Raw genomic sequence first — 16378 nt, 5'->3', positions numbered from 1 at the left:
GGTTCCGTAGCCGTTCAGACCCAGCTGGGAAAAACGACAGGCTGAATGTCCGGTGACTGATTTGAGGTGTCTCCCCGCCTGTCCAGAGGAGATGGGACACATGCAGTGGCTTGCACTGGCACTAGGCATGCTGGCCTAGGATCCAGACTGCCCGTGAGTTTGTCTTGCAAAGCTATTAGACCTGTAAATCCCCCCCCCATATCGTGTTTTGCTTCCTCCCCAAAAAAAACAAATCAGTTAAGATAACCGACCCTTTCTGCCCCAGAACAGCTGGTATGCCACATGAAGACGCAGCACGCCACTTTGATCTATGTTGCGTGTATGACGCGGTGTTATACTGCCCCCTCAAATGTACCCGTAACACTGTCCGCACATGCCATAAAATCTACTGGGGATCAAAGGCTGGCCTGGCGCAATCCTAACTTCTTGTCTTTCTTCCCAGTGCTTGATCTTGCAGTCCTGACTGTGCTGTTCACTCTCTAGATTTGGACTTTTACACCGAGATCTCTCCCACTTATCCTGCTTACGGAGGGGGAAGAAAAGTTAATGGCTAACAGAATGAGAAGAAATAAATAAACCTCTAGAGTCGGACTTCTATTTTTAGTAAGAGTTGGGACGAGCTGGCACCAACTCAAACAACCCCAAACTTTGGGGGACTTTTGCCTCCAGATCCATATTCCAGTTAGGCATCCATCTCTTCTTCCTTTATATTTATATTTTTTTTGGCTCGCCTCGAAGGTGCCACAGAACTACTTGTCTTTAAAGTTACAGACTAACACGGAGACCTCTCTGAGACTTTGTTCTTGATGCAACAGGCCCGGTTCACAAGTATATCTACTACTCTCTAGTCTCAAACTCCTTCGTGCTGTAATACAGGGGAGTGCTTCCGTGCTGACTTACAAACGAGATGCTTAAGTTTGGTGTCTGTCACACCTCTATTTCCTGGCCCTCTCTTAACAGGGTTGCTTTGCATCACACCACACAAACCTCCTTGTAGCTGACGTTTCATGCTGTGGACTATGCTGCAGAGACTAAATGCAATCAGAAAAAAAATACACACGGATACCCCGCAGATTAGTTTGGTGTTTGTCACACCTCTGTTTCCTGGCCCACCCAGATTTCAGGGTGACTGGGACTGACTTTTCTCTAGAGGGTATCGCCGGCATGTGTCCCCTTCCACATACATTGTGTGTTGTTCAAAATTTAAGGGAGCAGGAGAGAATTAAGTTTGGCAGAAGTGTCTTTATTTTGTTTTCCCTATGGTAATTGGTCACAGGGAATGAGCCTGACTCCAGCTCCTAGACTCTACTGTGGTGACGTCAGCTCTTGGAATAGGCCACACAGACCCCCTATTCGCCACCCAAATGAGAGTGGTAGGGGGAGACCCCACCCAATAACTTAGAAAGGTTGCTCGGTGTCGCCTCAGTTTTAAAACGTCACACTCTGTACATCAAGTTACCAGATTAAATAGAAGGCCAGGTGGTTTTCCCTCTAATTTTTATGCCCATGTGGGGAATGAATTTTGTTACGCGCACCAATGTGACACACCGGTCAGCAGCAGTGTCCCCTGTAAGTTGTGAGCTTGGATGGTCACCCGGGAGCGACAGGTGCTGCCCAGAGGACTAGTAGAGCGCCTGCAGCCAGCAGCATGTGTTTCTACTGGTGGTGCACGTTCACACGTGCGTGGATGCACATAAAATTAATTCTGTACACAAATGGACAAAATTTAGAGGGCGCATTGGTGTGTGGTTGCGTGTCAGTAGACATACACACACACAACGCACCTCTGACCACTTCTCAAAGATAATGTGTTCGCAGGTGACAGGGTGCCATTAATAGCCCGTGCCAGAGTGGTGGCGTGTCATTACTTCCCTGACTGGGGAATTTCCCGTCAGCTGGCGAGTTCAGGCAGCCTCCCTTTAATCCTGAACCAGTGAGGAGTTTAAAGTCCAGGACAAAGGGCTGTAGGCCATTAGAAAGCCAGGAATTCTTCAAGTTTTCTAAGGGGACAGGGCACTTCTGTAATGGTGACAGGTTGGCTCTTGCGTAATTCCTAGAGAGATCTTTCAGTTCACTTGAGGCAAAAGAAGTGACGATTTGCATTAGAAGATGCTGCATCTGCAGCCAGCAGATGTATCGTGGTCTCTGAGCACAGGGTGTTGGAAGTGACATTTTTATAGAAACGTAGGGCTGTACGTGGGCAATTTCTGTCGGGTGTCAGACCTGACAGAACATACCTAGTCATGGCCCACGAAAGCTCATCTAATAAACCATCTTGTTAGTCTTTAAAGTGCTACATAGTCCTGTATTTTGTTTCAGCTACACCAGACTAACACGGCTACATTTCTATCACTACCTAGTCATGGGTGAACCATCTTGCCAGGGGTGCCAACAGCCTCTGTGGGCCCCTGGGCAAGACATGGGGGGGGGAGAAGGGAACGGTGGCGTGATCTCGGAAGGGGCGGGGCCTTGAGCAGAAGGGGTGGGACTTAGGGCAGTCTGCCTTCTGTGCTGCCCAGAATGCACCAGGCTCTCTCCTCCCCTCCCCCAGAGCTGCCCGGAGCACACGGCATATTGCTCTGGACGCTATTTACAGAGCCCAGGGTTCTGGCTGTCACTGTGGCAGTCCTGGGCACCTTTGGATTGCCAGTGTCCGAGGGGCACCTATTGGCGGGCCTGCATCCTGCTGTGAAGGGATAACTTCTGTAGATGAGATTCAGCGTAAGGCTGTATGGTGGGAGGTACATAAAGAACAGAGCTGCAGCTCATGCACCAAAGCTGAATCTCTCTAGTCTGGCACTCCCAGGGAGCTGACCGGCGCCGAACCAGAGAATTTGCAGAATCACAGCAGGTCAATACCGTCTAGCAGCATGGCCAACGCTTCTAAGAGCCCCGTGAGCAGCGGAAGACGTCGAGGGGGAAATTAGAGCTAAATAACCGAACAGAACACCAAGAGCCAGGACTGAGTGCTGTTCCCACCCCCGCAACAAGGGGAGAAATGAAGCATTAAAGGGGACAGCATAAATAATACACCCGCTCAGCCCTCTGCCTCACCTGAGCTTAAAGCACGCCGGACCTCTTCCATGGTTACGCCGGTGGAGGAAGTGGTGCTCTCCGTGGAGGCGGTCTCCGCGACAGGCTGGGTGGCCAATGTCGCCTGAGATGTTTGTCTGGACACTGGGCTTGATGAGAGGGACACGGAGGGGGTGTCTTCTGTAGAGACATTCTTTGTAGTGGGGACTGCGGTGGATCCATCAGTGTTTAGCAGCTGGGTTGTGTTTTGCTTTGTAACGCTGGTCTGTGTGGAAGAACCTGTTGATGACGACGAGGTATTCGTTAGGGGAGAAAAGGTGGTTGCTGGGCTCTCGGTGGAAGGGGAGGCTGTATCTGGACCTGTTGTGGAAGGGGAGGCTGTATCTGGACCTGTTGTGGAAGGGAAGGCTGTATGTGGACCTGTTGTGGAAGGGCTGGCTGTATCTGGACCTGTTGTGGAAGGGCTGGCTGTATGTGGAGCTGTTGTGGACTGGCTGTCTGTATCTGGAGCTGTTATGGACTGGCTGTCTGTATCTGGAGCTGTTGTGGAAGAGGGAGTTGTGTGTGGTACTGGTGAGGAAGAGCCGACTGTATCTGGAGCTGTTGTGTGTGTCAGGTTGGGAACTGAAATGCTGGAGATGTGTTCTGCAACTGTTGATCTTGCCCCAGTGCTCGATGATGTGGTGTCTGTAACGTCTGTGTTTCCTGCACTTGGGGTAAGATGCGTCGTGGCAGCTGACAACTCTTTTGGGGTGCCCGAAGAGACTGTGGTGGTGGTGTGTTCCGCTGGTTCTGAGGTGATCTTGTCCCTGGATGCGGTCGCTGTTGCTGCTGCTGCTGACTGTAGCTCGTTTGCTGTTGTGCTAGCAGCAGGGGTGACATGGACAGTGGTCGGCGTTGATTGTGACGCAGTGGCACTTCTCGCAGAAGGACTGGGAGAGGGTGTGCCTATTGAACTCACAGCGTGAACACTCAGTCCTGAGGAGAAGACACACGTGTTAGCATGGGAACATCACAGTGACGAGCTCTGAGCACACAGCAAAGAGATTTGGAATGAGCAGCCAGTCAGCCACTGTTCTACTACACTCCACTTTGACAGGGACGTTTGCCCGCAGTAAAATGGCCGCTACCATTGGAATAGATCAGGGGTGGGCAATAATTTTTGGCCGGGGGCTACTTCAAAAATTTGTGAAGTTGCCCTGGGCCAGGCCGCAAGGGGCAGGGCCTAATCTGGAAGGGGCGGGCCAGAATGCTTCTGGGCTTCCCCACCCCCAGACCATAATTGGTCTGGGGGTGGGGGAGCTCCTTCCCCCCCCTTCCCAACAGGCACCTATGACCCTGGCAGGGCAGGAAGAGGCTTCACAGACTCCCCCACCCCAAGGCCTCCTTCCACCCAGTGAGCAGCGCATGGCACTTTGAAGTGCTGCATGCTCCCTGCAGGGCGGGGGGGCGGAGGAAACTTCGCAAGCTCCTCCTACCCCCAGGCCGGCCAATCAGGGCTTGGGGGCGGGGGAGCATGTGATGTCTCCTCCCACCCTGTGAACAGTGCGCGGCGCTTCAAAGTGCTGTGTGCCGCTTGCAGGGCGGGAGGAGGCTTCCTGCGCTCCCCTGCCCCCAGCCCCTAATTGACCTGGGGGCGGGGGAGTGGCAGGGCCTCCGTGAGCCGGATCAACCCGCTTGGCAGGCCGGATCCAGACTGTGGATGCCCTTTTGCCCACCCTTGGAATAGATGGTACAGCTGAAACTTCAGGTACTAGAAGTAAGAAACTGTTTGCCTCCCACTGCATTCATTTATTTCCCCTTGGGAGCACTTATTCAACTAGAACATAATAATACTCAAACATGGTGGATAGAGCACACCAAACCCAGCAGGTGTGTGGGTCGGTTCTGTCTGTTACAGTAGCAGGACAACAACATGGTTCGGAGCAGTAGAGCTGGGAGGAGAACTTTGCTCACAGACGTGAAGTCAGGTTATACCTTAATATCCGTACACCCTTTCGGTCTGACCCAATATGGCCGTTTTTATGTACAAAAGGTTCATAGCCCAGAGTCCTGTCTTCCGACAGTGGCCAATGCCTGATGCCCCAGAGGGAGTGAACAGAAACAGGGAATCATCCAGCGACTCCTCTCCTGTCAGCCATTTCCAGCCCCTGACAAACAGAGGCTAGCGACACCATCCCTACCATCCTAGCTAATAGCCAAGGACGTACTTAACCTCCTTGAATTTATCTAGCTCTTTTTTGAACCCTGTTAAATTCCTGGTCTTCACAAAATCCTCTGGCAAGGAGTTCCACAGACTGGCTGTATGAAGAAAAATTTCCTTGTTTTAAACCTGCTACTTATTAATTTCATTTGGTGACCCCTAATTATTATGTTATGGGAACAAGTAAATAACCTTTCCTTATTCACTTTCTCCATACCAGTCATGAGTTTATAGACCTCTATCACCCTCCCCCTTAGTCTCCTCTTTCTAAGATTTCTTTTTAATCTCTCTTCATGTGGCAGCCCTTTTCTGAACTTTTTCCAGTGTTGACAGACTCTTACAACAGTAGTCTCCAATCTCCAAGATCACTTTTTGAATTTAAGTGCAATCCAAGAATTTAAGTGCAATCAAATATAAATGCCCTTCCCCAAGGCCCCGCCCCTGCTCACTCCATCCTCCCTCTCTTGCCCATCCTCACTGACTTTCATCAGGCTGGGGCAATGGGTTGGGGGTGCAGGCTCTGGGCTTGGATTAAGGGATCTGGTTAGTGTCTGTCTAGTTAGTGTGCAGTGTTTTGATTATTTTGCCCGTTCTTAATCTGAGACCAGAGTGAGCCCTGCAGCTGGATTTAACAATGTTTGCTTTGTATAATTTGACATGGGACATTGACAATTTAACTGTTATCAAGTCTTAACTTTTTGAATCTTGTCATCTACTGTTCTTAACTAATTATCTGATCCCTACATTGTCCGGCCTCCCCATAATTAATTAAAAAAATACAGGTTGAACCTCTCTAGTCCAGAATTCTCTGGTACAGAAACATCTGTCATCTGGCATGATTTCAGTTAGCTGAATGTCGACTTATCATGGGTGCAGCCAAGTTTCCCGCAGTCCCATAAAGTTCGTTTACAGCCAGCAATCCTGGCTCTTAGTGTTCTTTGATGTAATTTAGCTCTAATTTACCCCTAAATGTCTTATAACATCCCAGTTAGCAGTAGAAGTGTTGGCAATGCTGCTAGACAATACTGACCTCCCATGGTCTGGAAAATTCTGGTTCAGGACTGGGCAGGTCCCGAGAGTGCTGTACTAGAGAAGTTCATCTTATACTTTAAAATAACTAAATAATATTCTGCCCAGTTCAAAGTATGCACTAGTAAACTTAGACCAATGCTAATTAAGATACATGAATGAGAGATCTCATTCCAAATGTAGGATAGAAATAGTGATCGTGTTCAGAAAGCTACCACCATGTTGCATCTAATCTCTCTGGAACACAATCACTTAAACTCAGTCCAACAAAATTAGAAAGCAGCAAAGTATCTATTGAAATATTTCCTTCTCTTTGAGATCTAAAAATAGAGACCTTTTTTCCTGTGCTGCTTGCCTTGTCTGCTTGCTGCAGGTGAAGATGGAGAGGAACTGAATGTTATCACTTAATTTGATTTTCTAGAGACTCGTTTTCCCACTGGAACACAGAAGGTGCATCTCCATAGCAAAAAGAACCCAGTGGCAGTGAATTTCATGATGCAGGTCAACTGATTATAAAAGCAAAACAGAAAAAAATTCTGTCTTGCAGTTTGCCAGCGATGCGCTATGTAGCCTGCTCGGCATGCCAGGAGTACCGCTCTCTTTGCAAACTCACCCATTTGCTCATCTTCACGCTGAAGAAATATTAACAAACATTTCTAAAATCTGCATGTCCTCAGCACCAGCACTCCCATACCACTTTAATCTCCAATGGCCTTTCATTGACGCTCTGTAATCTTTGACCTGCCTGTCACTGGTTTACATACAGGATGGCTACATTGTCACTGCAGTGCCTCAATACCGGACACACCATGCCAACCGTAATTCCAGCATCAGCTGGGAGTTGAACATAGTCACCTTATGATGCTGGCCTGTTTCTGACTGTGTGAAGGCCAGCACTCCCTACCGATCCAGATGGCGTTGAAGTATGCTGGTCTGGCAGAATATTTTGTTTGCATCAGTGAGAGCACACCTATTAAAAAGACAACTGCTGTCTCCACTTTGGGACTGCATGTTTGAAAGCACCAGGTGTCAGGGAAGTAATGACCGCTGTAGGACATCCCTCCATGCTAGCTGCAAAGTCACCGTAAAATGAAACAGGGACGGGAGCTACACTGAAAAATATTTAAGAGGGTTACACTGGCTGTAACACCATGGTAAGCTTGAACGTCTAATTTACCAAACCCCCTCCTTCAGTCTCTCTGAAAGCAGCTTCCTTCAGCCAATAGCACTTCAGCACCTGTATAGTCAACTTAACCTATTCAATACAAAACTCCGGTCATCTGAAGAAGTGGGCTGTGCCCATGAAAGCTCATACCACCATCTATAAAGTGCTACCAGACCATTTGTTGTTTTTTTTTCTGTACAGACTAACTCAGCTACCCCCTGAAGCTACTATTCAATACACGTTAGGCTCCTGGAAATAACACAAACCGCATCTCTCCTCCACTTCCTTTTTCCCTTCTTAGCAGGAAGATGAGTCAGTCTTTTCTTTCTCTCAGATTTTAATTTTTCTTCTAATCTACTAGGCCAAATTCAATGTTGACCCATTTCTGTCTTCTTCCTTTGGCTACAGAAGGAACGTGCAGACAATACACAACATGCGAGTCATTTTTATTCTTGTGGCGTTCATTTATTTCTATACACAGATTATATTCATTTATTTCTATACATGCAGAGGGGTTGCGTTCATTCAAACACCAATAAGCAGCGTAATTAATTAATTATCGTATGCTGCAAGTCCGACTATGTGTGGGTGGCAATTACTAGGTTAAATTTCAACATCCATTCTAACCTTTTTTTCCAGTTGCTCATTATAAAATTCTTTCTGAGCTGAAATCTTTCTGGGCTTGGTCTCATCTGAAGGTGAAATTCCTAAGCTGAGTTGCTTGGAGAAAACGTTAAAGGTTTAATGTTGACTGGAAACGATGGAAGGGGAACTGGGGAATGGTCTATGATGGACGCATGAGAGGTTACTTCAGAGTCCTTTTTCAAGCCAAATATGGAAAAGGAATTTCAACATTCAGCTCAGTTTTGGATAACTCAAGTGATGGAAATGTGACGGCGCGTTGGGGGTCCCCCGTCTCCTGCACCCCAAAATGGCACAAACAGACTGCACCAGCCAGTGGAATTGAGGGTGGTTTATTGCTCCTCCAGCACAGCGCAGCACAGATGTAATCTGGTTACAGGAACTGGGCTAGGATGCCTCAGGCCCCCTTGAGATGGGGGAGACTGGGCCCCTAAACTCCAGCCCCTTCCCCTAGGCTCTCCTCCATCCCTCAGACAGCCAGCAACCAACTAACTAAATTCCCTTCCAGCCCTGCCCCCCAGCCAGGGCAGCATTCCACCTTCCTTTGTTCCTCTCCATGGGGGGTGTCTGGCCACTGGTTCAACAAGTTTGGCACTACCTTTGCATAGTGAGGTTTTCCCTGCTGGGTCTTGCTCCAGACAGCAGGGGTCACCACAGCCCAGCAAGTACCCCCACTACGTCACAGGAAATAAGACCCATCAAACCTGCCTTGATTTGATGATCTCCTTTAGATTTGGAGACAATTGGGTGGGAAGATGTACAGCAGAAAAGTTCCAATGTGTGCAAGTACCGTGTGACTGGGAATTCCTCTGTGTTTAGAGGTGCATCTTCAGACCCCACTTCATAAGGACATCTCTGCTGACGGGCTGTTCAGAGGTTTCGGGGTGGGAGAAAGGTACAATACATCCTGGAATTCCTAGGCACCGTGAGCAGTGTTCGTGCTGCTCTATTATTAAGCCAAGGACAGTGCGGACCCTATATCTCCTATGCTTCTTTTGGTGGAAAGCGATCCTGGCCTGCAATTGTGCATGACTGCAGTGGGAGGGAAAAATCTCTACGTAACCTCCCACTAGCGCCCCTGCGGAATGCAGAGGATACAAAAAGTTCGGGAAAGTAGTGGCGTAGAGCAGTGGTGGGTGAACCTGGCAACTTTGAGGCTCCAGTGTGCACTGAAGCTTTACGGTGATCCCCCAAACCAACTCCCCACTGGGCTGCTCTATGCTCAATGCTCCTCTAAGCTGGTAGCATAAAATACTGATGGGGAAGTCACAATGCACAGGTCTGGGGCGGTGCTGTGTCTGTACCAGGACTTGCATGCTGTGTTTTGAGTGGGTTGGGATGCAGCCAGTTCAAGCTCCCACCCAAACAGGTCAAATAGCCCGTAAAAATGTCCCTTTTAAATACAGCCAAATCTTCAGCCTTGCAGAATGGCAGGTAGGCAAAAAGCGTTCCTGTTGCTGCACTGCCATTGCTGCTGCAGGTGGCCGGCCAAGCAGAGGGGAAGCCGATGTTTAAATGCTGGGCCCATGATGAAATGGATCGCTACTCTCCTTTCGCCGTGCAGATAGCTATTTGTGTCTGTGGGGTTCAGACTAGTGCAGGTTGGCTCTGGTTGGCCACATGCAGACGCAGAGAGTCAAGAGGTATCGTGATGGTGTCCGCGCGGCTGTCCGTTGTTGAAAGCAGCACACGGGCACGTAATTTGCAAATGCCGTTTGTAAAGCCCAAGGGCTCTTGAAATACATAGACATCCAGTAGGAAACCCGGAGTAGGCAGGAGGTGTGTCTACTCTCAGGTATCCAGCCGCACGGCGGCTGTTTTGTACGGCGGCTTTAAGCAGAAAGTCCCCCTATCGACTGTAATGTGAGCTGTCTGTGGGAGACAGCGCGGCTCAGTGGCTAAGGCATAGTGACCCCCAGGACTTGGGGGCAAGTCACCTTGTCTCTCGTGCCTCCAGGACTCCATCGGTGAAGTGGGAATATCTGGCGCCTTTGTGAACTGCCTTGGGGTCTGAAAATACGTGCTGTAAAATTCTCTTCTCCCTCTTTTCCCCTCCCCCCCTTCCACTCCTGCCTTGACTCATGCCTTAGCTCTTCCCACTAGGCTGGACTGCACTAGCTCTTGTGCTGCCAGTCAGACCCATCATGCTGTCTCCAACATGGCTCAGTGACTCCTCTGTGCAGGTCTCTGAAACCTTAGCTTTGCCATACCCCCAGAGAACTCATTCACAATTCCCTGCTGGTGAAGCTTCTTGTGTCCCTGCGTGTTTTTCTCCTTCCTCCCCACCCGTGAAAGTTCAGTAAAAGTAGGGGCAGATTTAGAACGAGTCTGTGTGTGACCCATGAGCAAGAGCGGCCTGGCCTTCGGCAGCATTACAAACCAGAAGACGGACAATTAGAGCACTAACATTTTTATAAGAAAACGTGGTGAAGCGTAAACAATCATGGCTTCATTAAGTGGCATCTGGTGGTGTTTTAAATTCTCAGCCTCCTGCAGACAGAAGGCTAGAGCTCTAACAGGGTTCTACCTGCTTTTATGACTGATTCAGTTAAATGTGGATGGGATTTTACAAGGCACCGATCTTGAATTCTTCCTCCTTGCTAAAATGTGCTAGGTAGCTACTGCTTAACTGTCGTCTAAAACTTCCACTAGAAATTGTAAACACATGAATACAGGGGCCAAGGTTTAAAAATGGAGCTTGATTTTTTTTTCAAAAGCACCTAAGGGATTTAGGAACATGGGTGCTATTGAAAGTCACTACCTTGTGAGTCTGAATTCCTTTGCTGAAAATTGCTTTCTGAAAATCTTCCTCCTAAGTAAACAGCCTGATGTGCTGAATATCTAACAGCTGCCAGGCTGCATGCTCGGGGACTTCTGAAATTCAGGCCAATTACCGAGATCTTGAAATAGGAACTTCAGACACCTGTTAAAAGTGTTGTCGTGGCTTTTTTTTTTTTTTTTTGCTCCATTACCTCCCTTACTTAACCGTGCCTTTTAAAATCACTCTGTAACCACAGACAAACATGACATAGCATTTTCTTTCATTCCTAAAACTGGACACGTAAAGGGCATTTCATCTTCTGCTCGTCTGCCCCTTCCACCCCAAGCTGATTTTTGCCATAGGTGACTGGACACAGGCCAGAATCAGGCGCTTCAGCTGCAGGGGGTGGTTTCAAATGTGTCCTGGCAATGGCTCAGGAGAAGAGTGTCATGGCCTGGCTACAGGACAGAGGTGAGATAGCAAAGCCCCCCAGTCACCCAGCTGATGGGTCCATTTATGGTCTGTTGAGTTGCTAGTGCTAGGAGACCCAAACAGGGATACTCCAGGGAACCCAAGGCCTGTTGTAGGAGTGATGCTATTCGGAAAGCTGGTCTGTTACCCAAGGAAATCTCTGTTGGGGGGCTGCCTGTGAGTAGCTGGGACAACCCCCTTCTGCTTTTTTCCTCCTTCTTTCATCTTGGTGGTGGAGATGGCCACAGAGGCTATGTCTACACAGCAGCATGATTTTGGAATAACTGACATTATTCCACAATAACATAGTCCACGTCTACACGACAAGCAGTTATTTCGACATGTCGTCGAGCCAGAGGACTTCTTACTTTGGCTCCTGTAACCCTCATTTCATGAAGAGTAAGAAAGCACTCTTCCTCCGGCTTCCATCTCGGACTTCCCGCTGCGTAGACAGCGCCAAAAGCTGAAATAAGCTATTTCGACGTAATTGATGCATCTCTAGCTGCATAGCTTATTTCGGCTTTAGCCCTGCTGTGGAGACGTGCCCAGAGAGGAACTCCGGGGTGGGGCATCAGGGAGCAAAGCAGACTCTCTAGAGCAATGCTCTCTTCTGGGTTCGCTGGGTTCTCATCGGTGAAGCCTGTTTGGCGAGGGAGGGGAAACGGGAGCGGTGTGACCACACAGTGGTTGGGTGCCAACCGTGTTTGCGGTCTCAGAGAGCTCCTTGAATCAAGACCAGCCGCCCCTCAAATGGTTCCATAGTGTAGGTCGTATAGTCACAGAGATTTTTGGAGATCCCTACCTCTCCTGATGGTGCTCCCTACCAGCTTGAGAGCCATGCGACCTCCCTGTGTCACCAGCCGTGCCGGCCTGGGAAAGAGGCCTGATGTGGCTGTTCCTGCAACCGGCTAAACACATTTCGGTAAATACTGAAGGTGCTTCTTGGTAAGCTTGTATGAAGGGAGAATGAAGTTCTGGGCTTCTAGCTGCAGACGTGTGTGCAAACCAGAAGTGGCTGTGATGGAGATTCACTCACTTATTTTCCGCTAAATAAAACTACCTTACTGGCAAACCTGAAAAAACTAATAGCCCTGGGCCCTTTTTTCCTTACACTGGTGGTGAAGATTCCCCTAGAGAGCAAGAGCTGCAGAATGATGCAGATAATCCCTGGGTTCCAGACCCGTGCCATAGGCATGGAACATCCCAACTTTTGAAATGTGAGTGAGTGTTCACGTGAGGACAAACAGAAATCAATACCGGTTCTGGCTGACAGCTCTATTTTTTAGCTCAAGGGATTGTTCCCCACAGTCACCTGATTTCCCACTGTTGCTGAAAAATGAAGGGTAAGAATTCATTATTAGAGTCAGGCAGGCCACATCCCCCACTAATGCAACATTAAATATTACCTTCATTGCTTAATTTGCTTGCTGGACGCCAACTGTTTTGTGCAATGCAAACGGCAAGTGCCAATACTCCTGCAACATCAGCAAATCTGCTAACGAGTAGGCCAGCAATGTCCTGTCGGGAGCCACTGCTGGCTTTCTCTTGTCTAAGCTCCTTGGGATCAACTGGAATGCTGTGCCACATCCATTGTGGACACGCACTATGAACTACATTCATCCAAGAGGCCAGAAACCAGCGGTAAGAACTGACTGCCTTGCAGTGTAAATGTTGCAGGCCTCTTCCCTCTGAGCCCACTGAGGAATATCAAAAGAAACTGCACCATCTGCTCAAGAAACTCCCTACTACAGCTCTGGATCAAGTCTACACAAACACCCCCCTAGGATACTCCTAGTTGGAGTTCTATCTGCTCCCCAAGATCCATAAACCTGGAAATCCCAGACATCCCATCATCTCAGGCACTGGCACACTTACAGCAGGGTATGTGGACTCTCTCCTCAGACCCTGGGCTACCAGCCCTTCTTGCTATCTTCGAGACACCGCTGACTTCTGAGGAAACTACAGAACATCAGTGATCTTCCTGAAAACACCGTCCTGGCCAGCATGGATGAGGCAGCTCTCTACACCAACACTGCACACGATAATGGATTATTAGCTGTCAGGAACATTATCCCCGATGACACCACAGCACTCCTGGTGGTTGAGTGCTGTGACTTTGTCCTCATTCTATTGTCCTCAACTATTTCCAATTTGGGGATAATGTAAACATTCAAGTTAGCGGCACAGCTCTGGGCACCCGCATGGCCCCACAATATGCCAACATTTTTATGGCTGACCTAGAATAATATTTCTTCAGCTCCAGTCCTTTGGCATCCCTTCTCTACTTACGCAACATTGATGGCATCTTCACCCTGTGGACCCACAGGAAGGGGAGTTTTGAAGAATTCCCCAGGGATTTCAATCAGTTCCACCCCACCATCAACCTCAGCCTGGACCAGTCCACAAAGAGATCCAAATCCTAAACACTGCAGTACAAACAATGGTCACAAACACCTCCCTATACCAGAAACCGACTGAACGAGATAGTCTTACCTCCAGGCCTCTGGCTTCCATTGTCGACAGCCAGGCCCTAAGACACAACCAGATTTGCTCCAATCTCACAGAGACAAACACCTACGGGATCTTTATTGGGCATTCTTAAAACTTAAATACCCACCTGGGGAAGTGAAGAAACCAATTGATGGAGCCAGACCAAGTATCCAGAAGTCACCTACTTCAAGACAGGCCCAACAAGGAAAACAACAGAACACCCTTCTTCATCACTGCTTAAGTCTCCGCTTAATCCCCTCCATGTGTCATTGACAATCTACAACCCATCCTGGAAAACTATCCCTCACTCTCACAGGCCTTGGGGGACAGGCTAGTCCTTGCCTACAGACAGCCCCCCAACCTTAAGCAAATGCTTTACCAGCAGCCACACACCGTATCACAGATACACTCCCCCAGGAACCCACCTCTGCAACAAACCCCATTGCCAACTCTATCCACACATCTATACAAGTGACACCATCACAGGACCTAACCACATTCGGGGCTCTTACAATTGCACATCCACTAGTGTGATCTATGCCATCAAGTGCCAGAATGCCCCTCTGCCATGTGTATTGACCACACTGGACAGTCTCTGCGACAAAGGATAAATGGACCCAAATCAGTCATTAGGAATGATGACATACACAAACCTATAGGGGATAGAGATGCAGCTGTGTTAGTATGGTCTAGCTGAAGCAAAAGACAGGACTATGCAGCACTTCAAAGATTAACAGGCTGGTTTATTAGGTGATGAGCTTTCGTGGGCCAGACCCACTTCCTCAGATCAAATTGTGGAAGAAAATTGGCATGACCATATATACCAAAGTGATACAATCAAAAAAAAAGTGAACACACATAAAATTGACGAATCAGATTTAATAACAGAGGAGGGTTGAGGGGGGAAGGTTAGTGTCTGTCAGGTAATGACATTAGGGGTGATAATGGAGGAAGTTATCTTTGTAATGGGTGAGATAATTAGCATCTTTGTTAAGACCTATATGTTTAACCTCCCTGGACATTCAGTCATGGATTTAAAAGTAGCTATCCTTCTCCAAAGGCATTTACCAGACACTGACAGAGGGAGACAGCTGAACTGGAATTAATTGACAAGTTTGACCCCATCAACTTAGGCTTGAATAAAAATATGAACTGGTTAACACATTACAAAGGCAATTTCCCTGCCTTTGATATTCACATTTACACATCAAAAGCTACAAATGGGACATATCCAGCCTGAGTCAATTAGCGTCATTAACACTGGTCCTACAATTGACAAGTAACTGTCTTTGCTGTTATGTATACTCTGGATTCTGCAATTTCCACTCCAATTTCTCTGATGAAGTGGGTTTTACCCAGAAAAGCTCATGATCTAATATATTTGTTAGTCTCTAACGCTATGTCTACGCAGTGGAGCTATTTTGGGATACCAGAAGTATTCCGAAATAGCTATTCTGCATCTTAAGAGCAAACCCGTTATATAATGGATTCGCTGTTCCAACATCCCTGTAAACTTCATTGCACGAGGGATAAGGGACATTTTGGAATAGCACCTTAGTTTGAAATATCAAAATAAGCTATGCAATTTGCTTAGCATTAATTGTGTAGCTTACTTTGAGGTAAGGGTGCTGTGTAGACGCACCTTAAGGTGCCACAGGACTGCCCGTTATCCTCTCTAAAGTCTGTTGTTTTCAAATAAATCATTGTAACTTCAGCTCCCTCCTTTAAGTGAGCATTTGAGGTTATTAAAATAGATTGTTTCACTGTGCTCATTTAAGGTACAAGCTGGTCTAGTTTAAAGGAGAGAGGGGAGGTATGCAGTTTTCAGCAGCCGGCTGTATTTCCTTGTCTAACACAGGGATGCTAATAGCACAGTTTACAACAGACATTGTTAGGCAGTGACCTCTTGTGCTAAAAATTGCTAGGAGGCAGCTGGCTGAGTTTTTTGAGCAGCTTGTAAAGAACAGAACGCACAGCAATTTAATGACTGCAAGTCAAAGAAAAGGATGGTACATGAACTCCCTTGGTGCTTTCATAAGGTTGTAAGCAACTAAGTAGAGGGAAGGGGATATTCTGAACAAAGAGCCGTCCCGAGACCACGGAGGAGGTGTGTGTGCATATGTACAAGATCTAAAAGACATCCTGTATCTTTGAGAGGGGAAGGTATTTTCTCCACTCTGCAAGAGGAGGTTGCAGTTCACCAGGTACATTTTGCATTCATGGAAGGGGTTCTTGGATTGAAGCGCTGCTGCAGTGTAGCAAGTGTGTACATGTGGTGCGGAGTGTGCAGTGTTTGGACCAGGGATGTTAAATTTCGATTAATCACCTAATCAAGTAGTCGATGGAATTTCCATCGACGACTCGATTAGTCGATATGGGGGAGGGGGAGCGCTCGCTCTCCCACTGTGCTTCTCTCTTTGAAATGTACAAGAGCCGCGGCAGCTGCTGTACATTTCAAAGGGAGAGGCAGAAGGAAGCCGCACCAGCGGGGAGCAAAGCAGTCCTCACTGGCGCGGGTTCCCTTCTGTGCCTCGTGTATATTCCAAAGGGAGAGGAGCAGCAGAGGGACCAGTGGGACTGTTTC

The 16378-nt window shown here is 48.0% G+C and overlaps 1 protein-coding gene across 1 annotated transcript in view; it reads right to left on the bottom strand.

Moving 5' to 3' along the window:
- PARM1 (prostate androgen-regulated mucin-like protein 1) overlaps positions 1-16378 on the bottom strand; it is a 43728-nt gene that overhangs the window by 7907 nt on the left and 19443 nt on the right. Inside the window, exon 2 of the mRNA XM_075929360.2 lies at positions 3055-4011. Coding sequence (XP_075785475.2) covers positions 3055-4011 — 957 coding nt within the window. The remainder of the gene's footprint in view (positions 1-3054; positions 4012-16378) is intronic.

This window comes from Pelodiscus sinensis, chromosome 4 (genome assembly GCF_052426305.1).
Source record: "Pelodiscus sinensis isolate ZL-2025 chromosome 4, ASM5242630v1, whole genome shotgun sequence".
Lineage (NCBI taxonomy): Eukaryota > Metazoa > Chordata > Testudines > Trionychidae > Pelodiscus > Pelodiscus sinensis.
This window is presented reverse-complemented; position numbering and strand designations above follow the sequence as displayed.